General features: G+C 45.0%; 1 protein-coding gene across 2 annotated transcripts in view; it reads left to right on the forward strand.

Annotated features, from left to right (window-relative positions):
• Positions 1-21181, forward strand: part of N6AMT1 (N-6 adenine-specific DNA methyltransferase 1) — a 162267-nt gene that overhangs the window by 70855 nt on the left and 70231 nt on the right. For both annotated transcript variants that reach the window (XM_069229125.1, XM_069229124.1), the window contains one exon: positions 419-509. In XM_069229125.1, the coding sequence (XP_069085226.1) occupies positions 419-509 (91 nt within the window). The remainder of the gene's footprint in view (positions 1-418; positions 510-21181) is intronic.

Below are 21181 nucleotides of genomic sequence, written 5' to 3' on the forward strand. Positions count from 1 at the left end.
ATCCTATAAAAAATACCACGGAGATGCTCCTATTTAATCAAGAGCTTAAATGAAATTTTGATGTTAAGCACATGAAAATGGCATGTCTTCAAGATACAAACCAGGGGAAGAGACAGTAACATCTGCCCAGCATTCTAAAGATGCCCTCTTGACATCTTCAATTTTGAAATTATGCATGCCAGTGTTTCAAAGATTTGGTATTTAACACTATTAAATTGAGGAGCAAGTATTACTTCAAAGTGCAGATACTTTTTTAAAAGGTCTGTTCGGGGTGGCCTACACAGACTTTTGCATGTTGCTCTACTGGTTTAGTACTTATTGACTGATCCGGTTTGAAAATGTGCTTCTGATGAATTATGACATTTTTATCCCATCTTACTGTGACTATGAAATAATAAACATTATTTTGCTCCTATAGGTGCACTGACATCAACAACGAAGCAACAGCCTGTTCTGTAGAGACTGCGCTGCGCAACAAAGTCCACATTCAGCCTATAGTAACTGATTTGGTGAGAAGCAAGACTGTTTGACAAATTAATACATTCGTAACATTCAGTTTAGCAGCAAAGCTGTATATCATATTCATCTACAGTGCTGATTCAGATATCCTCATTGCTCTTATTTTAACTCATGTCAATGGCATGTTCAGCCATTCCTGTCATTTTGTTTCATTGTACTGTATTTTAGCCCTAATGAAAGAATGGTCTTAACTGAATTACTTATATAAAACTGCCATAATGAAAGCTAAGGCAACTTTTCTTTCTAGCAACATTCCGATGCCACATATATAAATCAAGACGTTTTCTCCATTGTTAATGAGCTCAGACCCCTTACATCATTACAACTTTAGATACTTCAGAGGAGAAATGCAATGCATTTTCTGCTTGTTTTGTTCATACATTCTCTTCCATTCCTCAAGACTTTCAGGAGCACTTGAATGTAAGTCACCGGACTGGCCTATCCTTGTTGCCTCACCTACAGACATGCTGACGGAGCAATCTCCCCTGTACAAAGATTGTTTTTGACTCTTCGTAGCAGTGAGCGCGCTGGTTCATCTTTTGACCTGCTCCCCATTAAACTGCACAATGAGCTGCTGCTCTCTGAGTGCTTCTTTCTTTAGCCTGCCATTTATAAAGCTTCTTTATCATCTGGAATGTTTTCCAGTAATTTCAAACATGCATTAGTCACTCCCATTCTACAAAATCCTCATTTAGATCCCAGTATGTTGGCTAATTATTGGCCCATTTCCATGTTTACCTTTCTGTCTAAAGTTCTTGTATGGACATATTTTTGCACCTCCAATACTTTATGCAATTAACTCTGTGCTACAGTCTCGGCAACAAAAGTTTGCCCTAGTTATAGCACTGAATGGGCTGTGGTATCTGCCAGCAGTTTCCTGCGCTGCTATGCCAACCTTGATTTACCCACTGCTCTTACTCCTTTAGACCTATCAGCAGCGTTTGATATGATAAACCACCACATCCTCCTCAGTAGACTCTGGGAGATTGGACTCAGGGAGTTTGTGCTTTCTTGGTCTGCACGTTTTTTATCTAACAGATAGTTTTAGATATCATACTCTTCGTCTAGATGTTCTATCAGAACTTTGGATTGTTCCATTGGGATCTAGCTTGCCTCTTCTATTGTTCAATCTATATATGGTCCCACTAGCCAACTTTATCCAGTTATGCGGTTCTGATCTGTTTTTGTCTGCTGAAAACAGTAAAATTGCTCTGTAGATCAAAGGAGATGGCATGAGGCTACAGCTGCTTTCCATGATAGACCAAAGTCAAGGGCTGGATAAATGCCAACCATTTAAATCTGAAAGGTCATAGGACCAAGATTCTGTGTTTGGTCTGTTCCTCCTCTTTTGACCAACATTCTTTGAGTCTAAACCAGCACTGTCCACTCCTGTGAAAAACCTACAGGTAGTATTGGCTCTGACATGTCTTTGGTGGATCAAGTTAATGTAGTGACCAAGAGCTGTTTCTTCCAACTGCGCTCTCTTAACGATATTTTATACCAATTTATCTTCTCCAACAAGAACCACATCATAAATGCCTTTGTGTCTTCATGTCTATCCTATTGCAATTCGGTCTGTCTTCGATTGACAAACCACTTAATTCATAAACTCCAACTTATACACAATTATTCAGCAAGACTTGTACTAAGGCAGAAGATGGGAGACAACAGCTCCAGTTCTGGCCTCTCTACACTGGTTGCCAGTGAAAGCCTATATTCCTTTCAAGTTCATGTGAATGATACATAGAACTATCCTTTTGTCAGTCTGTTCTGCTATGAATTCTCTTTTTTGCCTGTATCATTCATTGTATTCATTCAGATGACAGAATACACTCCTCCTTTCTCCTTCAGACGTTTGCCACCAAAAACTTGGCAGTCAGGCTTTTTCTCTATTGGCTGCTGGGGAATGGAATCCATTGCCGGTTTACCTCGGCAGACCAGTGACTACCAGAATTTCAGGAAAGCGCTAAAGACTTGGCTGTTTAAACATTATTTTTAGTTGGCCTATCTGCGTTTTCGTCTACGATGTGTCTTTTTGAATTCAGAGTTATTTTTCCAACACCATGATACCCCTTGGGATGAATGCATACCTTTCAAAACTCCAGACTAAACTAGTACTTTTACTCCTTCATTTAGAATGGCAGATAAATGTAAAGCATAAGAACAACAATGCAGTGCTCAGTAAACCAACAAAACAGGTCTGCAGAACATTTTACAACTAAATTCGAAAAATTGGTGGGGCTAACACCCTAAAATTGGAAAACCTGAGGTGAGCAAATCCTAGTTACTGGTCGAAGTCTGAGGAACTCTGCTTTTGGACCTTTGCACAGATTAAATAAACATTGTCATAAGATCTACATTTTGCATCTTACCATTAAAAATATATAGACAAAAAAAGATTTTGCTAAATCGTTCCACGTTTTATTGGTCTTCAATCCTGTGCCAGTTTTCACAGGCCTCTAAAAACTGGAAACTTTGCCAAAAGTTCCATGTCCTTAATATTAGATTTTTTTCTTCTTTTTATCCTTTTTTCTGGTATGTTGTTATTTTCGTTTGCACACATCTTTCCTGTGCAGCTAAACATGTACCTCTACAGCCTTGGGCGTATGCACCAAATCACTGTTGGGTTGAAAATGTCCAGTGCATAATGAATGAGCATGTACACCTCCTCTTGGTGCTTGACTGCATGTGAAACTGGAATTGTGACTTTTTTTCTTTGGCCCTACCAGCAAATATATCTTAGTTGAGGTGGGTCATCCCAGCAAGTATCCAGAGGGCAATCTTCTGAGGAGCACAACTGCTAAGACAGTTGCAAGGGCATGCCTAGGTTACTTTTATCAGAATGACATACTGAAACAACTTTCCAATGCAGACCATTATTTGAAACTTACTTCAGATCCCACTAGAGAAATACAAAATATGATTTTCAACTTGACAACCGAGGGTAAAGAGGAGGGGTTCTTGACACAGAGCAAATTTCTTTATCTCAGTGTCAAGAACTCATGCACACCTGTGATATACACTTTACCCAAGGTGCACACGAATTTGGACCCTCTTCCTAGCAGACAAATTATGTTTGATTCTGGTTCCATCACGGAACCTATTGGACAGTACATTGATTTTTTCATCATTTTTTTTTCAGAAGAGATTTTGGGCCACACGTACGAAGCCTGTTTGAAGTCGCAAATGGGTCCATTTGTGGAATCGGCCCGTTTGGAAATGTAAAAATGCATTTTGAAATGTACCAAACCCAAATAGCGATTCTGCAACCTGTTACTGAATCGCAATTCGGTTTTGCCATTCGGTATTAAGAAGGGGCGTGTTGAGGGCGCCCCTTCCTAATACCGAATCGCAGTGGTATGTGTGAATGTTTTGTAACCAAAACGCGGTCACAAAACATTCTTAGACTTGAAAATTGAATTGGAAAAAGGCCTACTGTACACTGGTTTTGAAAATCTATGGAAATGAACACACTACTATCCTATTCTAGTAATTATCCACCAGCCCTCAGAGACTCCCTTTGATATAGCCAGTTTCTGAGGATTAGAAGAAATTGCAAATTCAGGAATGATTTCATTGAGGAAGCAGGTACTCTATTCTAGAAATTAATTGCAAGAGGTTATCCTACGGGCTTGATAAAAGGTTCACTCAAAAGGGCATGGTATTGCCTCCTGACACTGAATCTTAAAGGCTATGCAAACAAACTAGTACGTGTGGCCACTTTCTCACCTATCTCAAGCCACCCAACCGTATAAACATTATAACATTACACTATGTGGAGTACAATCACACAGAAGATGAAATCCAGTGGCAGGTTATCTTTGTCATCTCAGTATCAGACAGGGGCAGTGGCATCACATCTTTACTGAACAAAGAGGAACTGAAATGGATTCTGTGTCTGTCTGGACATGATTTCGGGCTTGAACCGCATGCTAGACTGGACTTCATTACTCTGATAGTTCCAGATGAGTTTCCTGAAGGACTTTCAAAATGTATACATGATATGTAATTGTTGCTCTGTGTTCGATGTGACAAACCTTACGTTTGACATCTGGGAACATACAAATTATTATATCAGGTGCGTTCTCTCAATAACAAGAATTTGAATGCTTACCTAAAATGTTTTTAATTCCTCCTCTTACAGTGTATATTTTCTAGACAGCATCTTTTTTAAGATTGTTTTTTGAGGTGGTTGGAAGGTAGGCACTCCCTTTCAAAATGCTTCTATGGTCTGACAAGAATGAACACCTGTGACCGCAGTGGCCTCTTTCTATATCCCCCTGTTTATATACGGTCAGATAACATGGCTTTCTAGACGCAGTTATCTGGTTTATCCTTCCTACCTGGTATGGAATACCCCATTGTGGATGTCACACACAACCAGGCCTCAAGGTTAGTTTGCCCCCAATTTCTACCCTTTTTGGCCCTTGATATCTTGCAGTTGTCTTTCAGGCCTCCTTGACAACTCAACATTTTACATTTTTTTTGCAGTCTGGAGCCTCTGTTATCTGTTTTTGCCTATCCCGCTGAAGTTGTTTGAATATTGAGACACGTCACATTCTCATCTGCATAGTTCCCCACACGTCCCGTCCAGTGAAGGAAGTATTGGTGAGCCAGACCTTTGATTCTCCTATTGCCTCTATTTCACAATATATTAATTTGCTCAAACTCCTTCTGAAACCTTAGACAGTGGATCCACATCCCCCGTCTGGAAAATGTATATAAAAGTGGGATCCAAACCACTCAGGTTTTCAGGTTTTTTATTAAAGATTTAGATCTTACATCGAAATCTACACTATATAAAACAATTCACTACAAATTCATTAAAGAGCTAAACAATGAAAATATTTTCCACACATCGCTGTGATATCCTTAAAACTGGGCAAACAAAAATAACATGCTCGATTGTCTCTATATCTGCATGACAAAGGTTACAAATTCTTTCTTTCCGAGGAATGCCCCACCAGGCATCGGTTATAACCTCTACCGGCAAACAATTAATCCTGAAGAGCAATATACACCTTCAAGCACCCTATGCTCCAAATTCCAGTTTAAATATGCCTGAGGGGTAGCCAGAAGACATGATTGAATCACATTAACAAAATGAGGCTTGGCGTTACAAACCTTCATATCATACAACATGGAAGAATTCTTCAAATGACACTTTAAAAATGACTTAAGATGAACATAACTCATATTCTGAATGTCTAATTTTGACAATGTAAAGTGCTCCAGTGCAAATTGAACATTAGATAAGAACGGCCCAGAACATACATAATCAAGAATAATGTCCAAAGCTATAAAACGCCTTAAAGTATTAGCATTAGCATGTAAAATACAATGATACCATCTCAAGATAGCTTCTAGTCCTCTAATATAGATACTCACCAATCCTAATTCTCATCTTAATGCTTCCACCGAGACCATGGAATTTAAAGTGCAACTAGTACGCAAAATGTTACCTTCCACCTTATGCATAAAGTGCCAACTACTAACTTTGATAATGTCAACAGCATAAAGAAGAGTGGGAGGAACTTTCATTTTCTATACAGTTAAAATACATTTAACCTGTTGCCCCATAAAGTGATTTTAATGAATTTCCATGGGTATAAGCCTTATTTGAAATATGGGCAATATGATCCTTATCTGCCAAATTTACTGACATAATTCTGCCCCGGTAGGGATACGATTTTACTTCCGCTAAAGACATATTTTTGAAGGACCAACTATACCTTTAACCCTGCGGGCAACCTTTTACAGAGCATCTCATAACTTTAGTCTTATTTCTGTTAACCTTCAGAAACTGGGCGTCCAAGTAAGTTGATAGAGCATCAAGAAGCTTCTGAATGTCTTTAGGGGTCAAATCCAATTAAACAATATCATCTACATAGAGCAGAGTCTCCAAAGAATAACCACCTAATTTTGGGGCATCCCCACCAATCTTACTCAACGCAATGGGTAAATCCGCCATATATACTGAAAAAAAGCAGAGAGGCCAGTAAACAGTCCTGTTTAAGCCCCTTTCTATTCGGGATCTCCAGTGTCATGCCCCGCCTACAACATAACATGACACCAAGTGTCTGTATGAAGGGAAATAATATGTTTTATGGTATAACTCTGTTCATCAAAGTATTCAATATACAGAATAAATTACAACATCTCTGCCTCTATCTACAGGCCAGCGGGCATATACAATCAACAAGCATTTGGTCATAGAGCTGCATAGGAGGGGGGCACGGGACGGTGTAGAATTAGCAGCGTTAACAATTGAGGAGGTCCATCATGCACCTATTTTAACATTAAAGATCGAAGGAAGTATGTATTTCTTACGTATTTGTAAAACAGGGAGGGGGAGGTTAAAATTCGTCTTTCTGTGTGAGGCGCAGAACCCTTAGGTACTGCAGGCATGTAAGCTCCTGAAGTTCCTGAGACAAGTACCTAATACATGCTCCCCATGTCTTATCGAAGTGCGGGAGAGCACGGTCTACCATGGCGGTTAATTTCTCCATTCCCAGTATAGCCCACAGTTTACACCACCAATTCAAAGTGGTAGGACATCGTCCGTGCCCCACCGTGCCAATATAACTTGACAGCCGGTGCCCTGTGCTAAGGCTCTAGCTTATCCTCGCGCCGATCACAATAGGTACGTCATAGTGTTGGGCAGTCCTAATATGATGTAGCTTGGGAAACGTGGTATGTCTGTATCATACATTTTGTCAATGTCTGACAGAAAGTCTTGCCAAGATGTTCCCAGTTAGGAGCATTGCCAAAGTATGTGTGTAAAAGTCCCTTGCTGCCTTCACTGTCACCAGCATATGTAATTTGCCCTGGGTTTCCACTTGGCCAATCTAGTTGGGGTGTAGTGCCAGTAACGCACTATCTTTATAAAGTGTTCCAGGCCGTCGGCTGTACACGCCGTCGCCTGGCCCTCGCTGCAATATGTCAGACCATTCTTTATGCTTAAAGGTCCTCTGGCATTCTTTTCCCCATCTTCTCTGCTCTGGTGATGCCGTCTTTAGTGTAGGTGTATTGAGGAAGGTGTATCTGTCCGATAGCAGGCGTCTATCTGTGTCTCTAGTGAGCAACAGCTGTTCGAATGGTGTGAGCAGGCGGCTCACATGTGGCCTCACATGAGGCTGTGTGAGCCAGTGACAAATTGCTGGTTACTTCCAGTGGGCATTGGGGGAAAGGCTGAATTCAGCTCATAGTTGTGCGAATTCCCAGAGCCCAGCTTGTTCAAATAAGTCCCCCGCTCTTTTGCAACCTGAAGCTTGCCAGTGTTTAACGAGGACACGTTCATTGCCGAAGGGAAGTCCTGGTTGCTTCTCTGTGGTGTCAATGGGGAAAGCTATGTTGATAATGATTTCATGATCTGTACCCTGTCCCACGTTCCCACTGTAGTTTGAAGCACTGGCGATGAATATACCCCTGCTGGTCTGGACAGCTTTGGAAGCCATGGGATCTTCCAAATATGAATCCTAACTATCACCTGATCTATAAAGCACCAGTACTTCTCAGTCATAGGCCTAGACCATTCCACCATATATCTAATCTTGGCAGCTTGATAATGGAGTAATTGTGGGATCCCCAATCCACCCTTCTTCATTGGCCAATAGGCCTGATTTCTGAGAGATGCGTGCTTTCTTGCTTCCCACCCCACCCCCATGTATGCTTCCAGCATTGCTTGTCTTTTCCCTAGACTTTGTGGTGGGAGAGGTAGAGGTAGTGTCTGCATCACGTACAAGAGTTTAGAGAGAAGTGTCATTTTTATCACTTCTAGTGGTCCTATTCAGGAGAGAGCAGCTCCAGCCCAAGGTTGGAGGTCCGATCTCACCATGAATATTAACCTTGCATACTATTCCCATATTTAGGCTCATCAACTGGAGCTAAAAGTTTTGACGTTGGACAACCAGCTTGCACTGCTATGTCACATTTACTGATTATTTTAACAAAATCAGGCTGCACTCCAACAGAAGCATCAACCCGCTCACATTTCATTTGAGGCTCTTTCAAAATTATTGTTAAGATGACCAGCATATGATCAGAGCTGTCAGTCAGTTTTTCCAGCAGCCGCAAAATAGAAGACAGGATTATCTTGAGACACTGAAGAATCCTAGAGAAACAAACATAGTCACTAGACGAATTTACTGCTGGATTTAGCAACAGCTCTGGACCAGAACCTGCCAAAAGAATCGACCTGGAAGAGAGATTTTTACTAGGAGTACTACTAAAACATTCCAGTGACTTTCTCTTTCTCTGGGAGGGTGGCACAGCATTTATAATAGATGAAGAAGCTGAAGGAGGACCAGCTTTGCAATGTGATATCAGGGGAGAGAATATCCAAATTTCAACAAGGCATCCCCAAGGCAGGACTCTTGTTGATAAGTCTGGTATCTCTCGCACTGAAAAATGCAAAAAGAACAAGTGATGGACGGAATGCTGAACTATGTCAAACATTCACCCCCAGTACAGAGATCTGGGCCTAAATCCATCGTTTTTTTGCTGCCCATGCCATTCCAGTTTGGACCCAGCCATATGCAAATCAGTCTTGACCCTGTTCCCCAGGGTCCAGAGTCCAGCCCGAACTGCCAGGCCATCTTACCCGGACTGGAAACAAGCATCCTGGGACCGGTTTCGGGGTTTCACCCCTCATCAACCAGGCTAGCTTGAATCCAGTGGCATGGGAAGCACAGGACCCACTTCTGGGCATACCCTTCCCACTTAGGGCGACAAATGCAAAAAGAACAAGTGATGGACGGAATGCTGAACAATGTCAAACATTCACCCCCAGTACAGAGATCTGGGCCTAAATCCATTGTTTTTTTGCTGCCCATGCCATTCCAGTTTGGACCCAGCCATATGCAAATCAGTCTTGACTGGGGTGGCATGGTGAGCAAAAGAACGATGGATAAAACCCAGATCTGTGACTGGGGGTGAGTGTTTGCATTGTCAGCACTCTGTCCATCATCCTTTTGTGTTACTAATGTTGCCCTAAGTGGGAAGGGTATGCCCAGACGTGGGTCCCTTGCTCACTGTGCCACTGGAATCAAGCTAGCCTGGCAGTTTGGGCTGGACTGTTCCCATGAGAAAAAGGGTCAAGACTGATTTGCATATGGCTGGGTCTGAACTGGGGTGGCATGGTGAGCAAAAGAACGATAGATTAAACCCAGATCTGTGACTGGGGGTGAATGTTTGCATTGTCAGAACTCTGTCCATCATCCTTTTGTGTTACTAATGTTGCCCTAAGTGGGAAGGGTATGCCCAGACGTGGGTCCCTTGCTCACTGTGCCACTGGAATCAAGCTAGCCTGGCTGAAGAAGGGTGATACCCTGAAACCGGTCCCAGGATGCTTGTTTCCGGTCCAGGGAGGACCTGGCCTGGCAGTTTGGGCTGGACTGTTCCCATGAGAAAAAGGGTCAAGACTGATTTGAATATGGCTGGGTCTGAACTGGGGTGGCATGGTGAGCAAAAGAACGATGGATTAAACCCAGATCTGTGACTGGGGGGGGGGGGGTGTTTGCATTGTCAGCACTCCGTCCATCATCCTTTTGTGTTACTAATGTATCTCTCGCACTGAAGCCCAAAAGCATCTGAGCCTGGAAGAACAACATTGAGCTGCTCTTTTCCATTAAACACTGATTAATACTTGAGGTGAGCGATGCAATATTAGATGAAGCCCCGTCTCCCAAAGAGTTATAAAGAGAGCTATGAAGATTCTCCATCTGTTCTGCTCCCTCATTTACCAGTCCGTTACTCAGAGGCGATAAATCAGCTTCTGCTTTACCCTTGGCCTCTCCAGGATGCAAGAAATAATACTGAAACATTGATTTCTCCTTTATGATACCAAAAAGTGGTGCCTTATTTCTTAATTGATTAGATTGCGTTTTTTGGCAACATCTTGTAGTGATCAATCTCCTGATTAATCTTCCCTATTTCAACTTTTTGGCAGTCACCCTAATGCTTGGCAAAAAATCGAAACAACAACAATGGCAACAACAGCTGGGGGCAGGTGGCGGCGAAAAATTATTTTGCCACTCGCACACCAGAAAAGAAGCTCGCCACTTCTGCCATGAACAAACTACTAAACAGAAGCCCGACTATAACGAGCCAACCAATGGTATTTGGGAGCGTGCAGAAATTCACCGTGGGGTGCAAGCCGCGCACCGACCTGCTGCCGGCCGCCTCCGCACCACACAGCGAGTCTGTGGCCCAAAGCCAGCCCCACAACCAGTTCAACTGTCCAAGAGTGGAGCCGCAGTGACTCCGTCCATCCTATTCTAAGCAGCGAAATGAGAGGACCAACACCAGCCGTATTACAGCCACAATTAAATCAATTAAGTCAGTTAAGTCAGAGTTACTAACTCGGAGGAGAGCAGAGCACCAACAGACAAGAGGGAGGTGCAAGGTGAGGACGAGTAACCAAAGGGCCCCCGCCACACACCCTCCAGACCCACTCATCGTCTACCTGGCTGTCAGGACTGAGCTCCTCTCTTCTTCACCTTCACCTTCTCCGGTCTGGTTCTGTTCCTACCTCACAGCAACACAAACTTCTGCTGGGAGAAATGTTGCCACCACCACCGCCTCTCAAGCACACCATGGACGCCCTCAAAGCTTTAAAAAAAACTTTTTAACACGAAAAGGTGTAGTATGATAGGGTGCCCAACATTAGGCAATGGGCATTGCGGAAATCACAATGCTCCCCACGGCCCTCTAATTCTCCAATGGCTTGTTCTGCTTGTACTGCAGAAGAGTGGAAAAGCAGGAATGCGGGGGTGGTAACCACAACGCTCCCCACGAACCTCCAGCACCTTACTCCACAGCTTTACTCCACAGTTCTTAGTGGCTACCACTCCTCTAGACCTTGTGGTAGCCACAAAACTCGCTGCGGCTGCACCCACTCCTCACTCCTGTAGGGTTAGGAAAGCGGCGGCAGCAGCAATCGGTAAGTGGCAGCAGTGGCGGTAGGCCCACTGCACCGCTCACCGCAATCCTCTGCCCTCCCAACACCAGCAACCCCTCCTCTGTCCCACCGTGGTTAGGCGAAGGGGGGTGGGTAGGATGGATAATGATGTGTGGTGAGCCTTGGCGCCTTCCTCCTCTGCTCCGCGATGGACAATTGACCAGTGGCGGTTTCTGTGCACGGGCGTCGGGCTCCGCCCCCTGTATAGTCAAAGTTAAAAGCAGTGGCGGTTTCTGTGCACGGGTGTCGGGGCTCCGCCCTCTGTATAGTCAAAGTTAAAAGAAAGCAATCACTCCAATATTATATGTTTTTAATTTTTTTAAAACCCTCTTATAACTTTAAAGAACGGGGAGCACTGCACTGTCTGCCCCACTCGCCGACACCATTGTTGTAGTTCCTGTTCTTAATAACAGTGCAGACACGTGACTGACACATTACTTTACCTGCTCTCCCAGCAGACCCAAAGTCTAAGTATTTGCCAGGCTGACAGTCTCACAGCCCTGAGGGCTGTGATGTCATCAGCTCGGCAAAGACCTAGCATCGAGGCCCAGTCTCCACCCACTGATGACGTTGAGGTGAAGTTAGCCCTTGGCGTTTTTAATGCAAGCGCTGTAGGGCTTACACTCCACATCAATCAGAGAGTGGAGGGTATTGTCACTCCACCCTTTCCTAACTTGTTACAGGGTGTGGGTGGGACCACCCTGTGACAAGTTGGGAAAGGGTGTGGCGAACGGGTAGCCATAAAATCGAGTCTGCGCACACTCGACTTGAGTGGTGTCTGAGACTGCCAGTGCTCCCACGCTTGAGCCATTTTAGTAACAGTGCATGCCGTGTGTAGGGTCCGATAGATCTATGATTTACTGCAGTGCCGCATTGACATATGTAAAGGAGTCAGGCCAGCATTCGGCAGTTCACCAGGTAAGGGTCATAAAAAATAAATTAATAGCTGCCGGGCCTAGGCTCACTTGCGTAGTTGTAATTCTTCAATAGGACTGTGAATTTTCTGTCGAAACTTGGTACTATTTTAAAACATTTCTTCTTGTGCTTTAACAAGTTCAGAGTTGCAATTATCGGTGCTAATAAGTACACATGCTGTTAACGAGTAAATTGGGTTTTATATGAGCGTAACCTCACTTTATTATGTTTCCTTAAAAAAGTGAGTTTGAAGTTGCATTTGGTGGAATGTAAATTAAATGTCTTTTTGTATGCGCCAAAGGACAAACTCTGTAGGCCTGTGTATCCAGCGAAATGTGCGGTGCAATTATTGTGAAAAATTGCCTCTGAGTTTCAACATGCATGCATCTAACTTTCACCCACTACACCCTACATTGTTTATGTCCAATTGCAAAATGATCATGTGTCACTGCCTATAATAATCTTTCAAACTCCCCATGAGCAGCAGGCGTTCTATATATGGCAAATCCAATTAGAAATCACTGCAATTCAAACAAAGCAATGGCAGGAGTATGCATGCATATCATGCATGATTTCACACGAGGCTGAGGAACCCTATGCACTCACACACATGGCTGTTACAGGGTGTAGGTCCCTGCTAGCTCGCGCCTATATGTTTAAAATGGCCCCACTGATGTTCATCCACTATTTTGTTTCCACATTCCAAGCCGGGGTATATAGATTAAGTTGGGGCACAGAGAGCCTAGTTGTGCTGCAGTCTGTCATGATTCACCTACTCCATGTATTACATGTTTTTTTAATATACATATGCACGTATGCCCGCATCCCCCCTAACGTGAACCTCCGCATTCATAATCATAAGCCACCTCTGTGGACTAGACACGCCAACGCCAGATCATTTTAAAAGTAAATGAAAACAGAAACACCAGTGCAGAACCAAACCCACGTCATGGAGGATTTCAACCAGACACGCCGTGGCAAATGAAAAAAGCACCAAAGCAAACAACAAAGGATGTTGGCTAATTGCTTGTTTGTGTTCGTTAAGTGCATGTGTTGTTGTTTAAGGCGAGGGAAGGTCATTGTTATCCTGGGTCTGAATATTATGTACAGTGCAATGGGAATAAAGGGCCGAGTTTCAGTGTAGACAGATCTGTCAAACAAATACACTGTGTGGGTGCCCGGTGTGCCTGGCAGCGCCTCTGCTGGGTATATAGCCCTCTGTGTCAGTGCAGGCACACACTTGGTTACAGGGCTTTCATTGTGCCGTAGGTGGGTGGTGTGGTGTGTGGTTTTGTAACTGTATGTCATCAGAGCTGCCAAGCTCCCATACTGCTTGTGACATGTCCATGTTTTGAGTGCATTTGCCGTTTGCGTGTGACACTCAAATGGTTTTGTGACACTTTTCTACAGTAATAAGACACATTTCAGAAAGGATTGTGAGACACCTACAGCTATTTGCACTTTTTTTTAGTCAACAGCAAAGTTGCATTCTGGGATTTGTAGTTTTGTTTGTAGAGATTGCTGGAGGACAAAGAAGTAGATTGGTTGAATCTTCCTGGCATCTATGCCAGCCACCTGGATACATTTTTGTCAAGTTTAGGTCCAGGCAGAAATGTAGGTGATACTACAGCATTGTGTTTTCTGCTGTATTCAGTTAATTAGGTGACAACTGCTAGGGGCATGTAATGTCTGTGAATCAGCCCTTGCTGGCGTTGTACTCAAACTTACAAAGGCTACTTCTGCTACACACAATAGCATTTGCAAATGATTGGTTTATTATTTTCACTATCAAATTAACTGGAATTATAGTTCATCTCGCATGGCTTTGTGTTGAGATCCATATACAAATAAACAATGCATCAAGCCTGCAGCACTATCTTTATATAAAAGAACTTTCAAACTTGAGGTTGTGATTGACAGGAAGAAAAACATGGTATACTCGAACTTTGAGCAGGCTGGAAAGATACTCATTAAAAATCAGTCAGCAATATGTGAGGGAGAAACTAACCCTAAAACCTCTTGACAGCTGCACACATCAATAAAGAAGGAAATCAGGCTTGCCTAAAAAGCCAGGCTTATGAAACGTATTCCTTTTATCTTAAAAAATGGAGCTTGAAAATGCAGCTTTTTATCCCATTTTTGTTAAATTAGATTTGCACAGGAAACGGCGACTAAGCTCCCCAAAAAATGCTGTGCCACACTGCCCTCTGTCCCCCACCCCTAGAACGAAGCCCAGCCCCACCACTCACAAACTTCACCAGCCGCCACTGCAATTGACTCCTCCCATCATGCACCTTCGGCACCCCACGCAATGATGTGCATCTCCAAACTAAACCACTCCACTGTGTTCCATTTCAAAGTTCTTCTTGTCCATGAAAAGGATTGCTCTGCAGAATTCTTAAAGAGATATGTACGTCCAGGGTTGGTATTTGCACAGCAACCAAGAGGTGAGGGAACATCACTTTCTGCTGAAGGAACTGATGGTCTACCTAGAGCCTATAAACGTGCCTGCCTACCGACAGAAAAAAAGACTGTGCATGGGCATGCTGAAGAAGAGACTGTAAAGGAGGAGTAGTCCTGCATGTTACCAGTTTGGGGTAGAGCCAGAGAATGTGAGGGACTGCCAGGGAGTGACCTGTATGTGGAAGGGATCCTCCATTCTCCCTAAGACATTCTCATTGTGAACCTCCTGAAGTCTTCTATAGAAATAAAGTATAGAGTGGCATAGGCAGCCCGGTGTGACTGAGAGTGTTCTTGCTGCCAACTTCATCCTGAGCGCTCCATCAAAAATGAAGTGTAAACAACTGTTATTCACAAGGTGGAGATCAACCTGGAGGCTGCATCTATCTGTTCCAAGCAAGACCTTTTCCACAGCCTAGAGAGCTTAGAAGCCGTGCTGTAGCAGCAAGATCGCTGCATACATTAGTCCTACATCCGGCTGGACTGCAGCTCCCAGGCACAGGTTATTTCAGGGCTGGGAACTGTGTGCGAACAGGAGACTGAATAAACAAATTAAGACATTTTTAAACAAATATTTCATGAAGTGAAAAGCGAAGTGAACTATGCAGTGCATATGCTTCTTGGGGGTGACTGAATGAAATGCATCTGTGCCTAGCCATCGACATGTCTCGGATTAGATGCCAGTAATTGCAGATGCTGTGGAACTCCATTAGGGGGGGGAGGGTTGGCACCAAAGGGTATAGCACATAATGATCATGAGCAGGATTTTTTTAACCCTGTGTTGCATTCCTTTAATTGTGTCAGATATGATTGTTATGTAAATCTGAATGCAGCACTGCATAAAGCACCTGTGTTGCAGGCACCTAACCATGGTCAGTCCTTCATTGTTCGAACTGACGATTTAGAGAAAGGAGTTTGAACAGTATTGGCTCACCTTGAAGACAATGGCAGAGAGCATTCAGTTTATGGGCCGCAGATTGCTTACTAGGGAACAGAACTGGGCAGCCATTGAAAGAGAATGATTTGTGATAGTGTGGGCCTCAGGTTCCGCCCTTATTTGTTTGATAACAAGTTTGCGGATCAGACCAATCACAAGCCAATGTTATTTTTCCTAGTGTCACACAAATCTAGTGTGTGCTCAGAGGCCGAGGCTTCATATGAAACCTGGTGCTGCACAGATCAATACAAGAATCTCATATTCCACGATCGCAGCCAGAATCAGGTAGTGTGGCTCAACAGATGAGCCACCTGTTCATGTTTCTGCAGGCTTTTTTCAAAAGTTAAACAATGCCAAACAGAAACATACAACTCCTATCTATAAAAATTCCAAAACTGTAGGAAAAGACTACGTTGTGCCACTCATTCAGACCACAGGGCAGCAGTGTGAAATACAACCTGGTCGGGATATTTGAATAAAAGTTCTGAAAATGTTTGTGTACTCCCAGTTTTATAACACCAGCTTAAATCCTAAAATCATCCAAAAATATTTTTGGTTGTTGGTGGTGTGATTCACAGTTAGTCACCAGACTATTTAATCACATAGATTCAAGCAATGGGGTTTCTTCTTACTTTAGTCAAATTGTCAAGATGAAATGCCAAGGGTGTTCTCACCTGGTATCCCCAGTGAAGAACATAAGAATGTCCTTGATGTGCCAACAAAACCTTTTTTGGCTCCAAGGCCTTATCTGAAGTGAGGTTTGAAAAACAGTGCGTCTTTCATCCCCGGTGCATGTTACACCAGCGATCTTCAGGTGTACATGATCTGTCACAGAGCCAAAGCTCTGCTGCAGACTCGCTCATCTGCCCATGGCCTTTCCCAATTCAACCACAAACCTTTTTATCTAAAAGAAATGTTTCACTATCTGAGTTGTATTCCTAGATTATACTTCACCGCAGTATGAAGTTTACCAGCGATCATAGGTTCCTTGCAGCCTCTAAGGGGAAATGAGCCTAGCAGAAAAGTTTGCATTTGTCACTTTCATCCTGATTCATGTCATGGGAAAATCTTTGTTTGAAACACGTTTTAATTATGTAGTGTTTTATATATTATTCTTCCATGCCCAGCTAGGTTTTGATGCTGTGACTTTGTGCTGCTTCTCTCCCTGCCCACATCTCCTTGCTGTCTTCTTCTGACATGTCTGAGTTACTTCGAGGCCTTTTCATGATTCTTTTGTTAGCTCGTCCTTCTCCGTTGCCCTCCGTGTTATACTGCTACTTCTTCGAACTCCTCTAGCCCTCAACGTGGTTGTGCGTCTACCTGCTTCTCTGTGGTTCTCCATGTTTTCACACTTTTACCTACTCACTTTATTCCTGGCTAACTCTTTTTCCTTGCGGTATTTTCATGTGCATTACCATTTCACCAAAATGATTAAAAAAATAATAATTGACGCTAAGTTGGCCCCAGAGCCTAGAGAAAGATTTCAAGTTTTTATTTTCCTTCGGGGGTTGGTATTTTTCACATATTGTCACAGCACCAAAGAGGTGTCCTTTCCCTCATAGGTTGTTGCCAACTCCATCAAAGCTCCGGTATCTGCTGTTCATCCCACAGCTCCTCAGATTATGAAGTGTCTATAGTAGAGTTTCCAGACTTGGCACCATCTGCTGCATCATTCACAAGTCACAATGGCAGACCAAGCAGGCACAGGGCCACATTTCTTTGGATATTTCCTAAAATGCTAAAACTTAAACCCTCCTCTACTTAATTAAAGCAGAGTTGATGCTGGCAAAAGCTTGGATTCTTAGAGTGTGCTGTTCCCGTGGATTTGGAGACCTGAAAGACAGAATGGAGTTCTCCAAGGTGGCAGTGGAGGCCAAGAGGCTGATTGAGAGATCTGCCGTCTGAGGGCACCAGCAATGCAAAATCGTAAATGGCACTGCCTGCAAAAGAAAGGTAGCAGTCATGGGTAACTGGCAGAAAGGCGGCTGCCCTTGAGATTATATATAAGCGCTTATTTTCTAAACTGCGCCTTTCATCTGGGAACAAGTAAATAGTGAACAGCAGACTTTAGGTCATGGGAGCTTGCATCACTTGGGGCAGATCCTTGCTCTGCAGTTGATGTGGCCTCTGAGAAGAGCTTCTATGCTACCTTCACTACTTCAGCAGGGGGAACTGCTGGAGATTACCAAGAGTGCTGTACAGGATTATGACACCCATTACTCAGGAAGGGCTCTCTGATCCTGTAGTATGTGTTGAAGACTTTCATCTACATAGTTTTTGCAAGTACCTGCTTACTCTGGTGGCTTCTTTGTGGTCAAGAAGTCTGACTAACTGGGGCGGCTAGAGAGTCTGGCAGCAAGATGGCCGCCGCCTAGTGAAGCTCTGCTGATGTTAACCTGCGGGCCCGATCCTACTCCTAACTGCACTGTCGGCCTGCGGCATGTAGAGATGAAGCCGCTTCTGCAGCCATTGAGACCCAAGATGCCTAAGGTGACCAAACATCACTAGCCTTCCCCACGGCCGCGCCAGGCCTTAGGCGTGGGTCGCACCATGGTATCCCGCAAGGGCCCTCTCCCCTGGCTGTCACAGCCTGGGCACACTGAGGGAGCTGCACGGGAGGGTACTTTTTGCTGGCCCGGCCCTGCTGCCCCTCTGATACCACACCGGGACATAAGGCGGGAGATCATTTGTGACACCACCCGGCCACGTGAAGCCCCTGGCAGCCGGGTGCTGCCTGCCTGTGTTGCGGCCTGCGCTGAAGCCTAAAGAGCAGGCCACCTCTGGAGACCATCAAGGCCCCCCTCTCCCATGCTGAGAGACACCAGGTGCACTGAGGGCATGGCGAGATGATCCGCTGTGTGCTTACGCGGCCCCGCTGCATCCCTGTTGCTTTGCAGCCCTGGAGACCCCCAGCGGAAGGAGATGACGCGGCGGGCGGGGGCCTGATAACACCAGAAGCACTCCCAACAGCTTCCCAGACCGACGAGATCATGGTCAACAACCACATCCATTACTGCAGTAAGTGAGGGGTGCCTTGTGCAACATCCCCCCAGATATTATTTGCTGTAAGTGAGGCTGCTATGCAGGGCCTGAGCATCGTGTACCGACCATGTCCCAGGGTCGCACACTGTTGCTTTCTCTGCGGCACTATGGAGGGCCGCTTTACACCTCAAGCGACCTGAAGCGTGGTCTGTAGAGCTGTGGCATCGAAATGCTACATTGCTCTGCTGCTGGCTCTATCTCTGAAGTTTGGCTGGGCCTGCTACCTCCATACCTTGTCTGCTGCTGCTGTGGCCCCTCCTGGCCCTTCTACAAGGGCTATTACACCTGTAATGGACTCTTGTCACCCTGGGCTCCTCCCCACCCCCACAACACCCTAGGCCTGCTCATGCCCCCCACTGAATTCCCCTGCTGCTGGGGAGAGGTGGGGCCTGGGAAGGGTCTTGAGCATCTCCCAATACCACATACCTCATTGCCCCATGGCCGGACTGTGACTGCAACCCTCGGGCCTGAGCGCATAGGGCATTGTGAGACAGCTAGCTGAGACCCTGGCACACAACAACCTCTTTACCTTCCCCCATTTAACTACGCACCCATTGCCAATATCTGGCACCGGTCTCCTGCCCACCCAACAGACTGGAAAGACATGGGGGGAACAGGACGCACGCTTATCAAAATCGACCTTTGAGGGCAAGCGACAAACGAACCACACTGAACCAGACAGATCTGCAGAGGATCCCCGAATGGCCCTATGGAGACTCTCTGCAGGACAACAACTTAAAGGAGATCCTAGTAGACGTTAAAAACAGCCTGCATGCCATAGACACAAAAATTGACCTCCTCACCATTCGCATCAACAGCAGGAAAGGGAGAGCAGAAAAGCACAAAGATCTGTTGGACCATCTTGAAACTCAAGTATCAGATGCGGAAGATGCCCAGGCTGCTGCTGGTGAACACCTTTTTTCACATGAATAAAGTCCTCAAACTCATTAAACTCAAAAACTAGGACTTCTAAGTGCGATCCTGGTACAATATTCTCTGCATAACAGGGATCCCTGAGTCCCTGAGCAATTGATAAAATGGAAGACTTTGTAGAGGCAATGCTTCGATCACTGTTCAAGGATGCTCTTTCAACAGTTTTCATTGTAGTGCACGCCCACAAACCACTCGGCCTGCGTCCTCCCCCTGGGACCCTAGCTCGACCCATAGTCGCCAGATTCCTTAATTACAGAGACCACGATTTGGTCCTCCAGCTCACCCGCGAGCACCCCTTTGGCCAATACCAGGGAAGTGTGGTCTCCTTTTACCCCACTTCTATGCTGGTGGTGCATGCGGCCCTCCAGATGACTCCTCCAGAAAGCGGATATTCCATTTGCACTACTCGACCCTGCCAAGCTGCACATTCTCTATGAGGGGAAGCCTCACTATTTTTCTGATGCCAAGGACTCCTTAAAGTTTTCAGAACATGCTACAACGCAGAAGGCGACTCCTCGGGCGTCTCCACAGCATCACGATGACAGCTGTCTCGGTGACAACGACTAGAGCCTTGTACAGCTACAGGTGTGCTCTGACCCCCAACAACTGTGCACCTACTCCCCTGACAAGCTAAAACTGTAACTGTCCTGTCATGTGCCCCCACTGCTGCTAATGGGAGGCCACTGCTAACACATCTTTACCTTCTAAACTAATACTGACTATTCACTTTGCGAACCTCGCTGACTCCATCCCCGGTGCTGTGGCACCCCTTGCGGCAACACAGTTCTATCTCGGCTGGCTCTTTTGGGATGGGATTTTGGGTGGGGATTGGAATGGGGGCTTTCAACTATGTTTGGCGGTTGAAGTGGGTGGGGGGAGGGTTCTGTTTATTGGTTCAATTGGTTGGTTTACTCTCTCCCTTCCTTCTTCCCGGCATATTCTCAAACTACACTCCTGCCCTTGGCGGCTACGGGCTGTGCCTGGCCCCACTTCCTCCTCCTCTGCCACCCCTTCTCCACAGTGCAATGACCATCACCAGATGTTTGACTTTGAATGACCGATGTAAAGCCAGACCGGTGCACACCTACATCAATAGGCATCATATTGATCTTTGCTTTCTCCAGGAACTCCACTTGACCCTGATCACTGTCCCCTGTTTTCACGCAGGATGGTGTGCTGAAACTCATGTATCCCTATGCTCTAGCTACGCCAGGGGAGTGGCAATACTTCTGCGTAAAGACTTGCCCTGGCAGCAGAGACAAGCCCTATGCTATGCCAATGGGAGAAATGTCCCTTTGCCGGCACACTCCAAATGTCACACAGTCATCCGGGCCTCAATATACAGCCCCATCGCTGACAGCCCAGAATTCTTCTCCGAGGTGTGGTGACTGATTTCTAGCCTAGGCCCAGGAGCC

Source organism: Pleurodeles waltl, chromosome 4_1 (genome assembly GCF_031143425.1).
Source record: "Pleurodeles waltl isolate 20211129_DDA chromosome 4_1, aPleWal1.hap1.20221129, whole genome shotgun sequence".
Lineage (NCBI taxonomy): Eukaryota > Metazoa > Chordata > Amphibia > Caudata > Salamandridae > Pleurodeles > Pleurodeles waltl.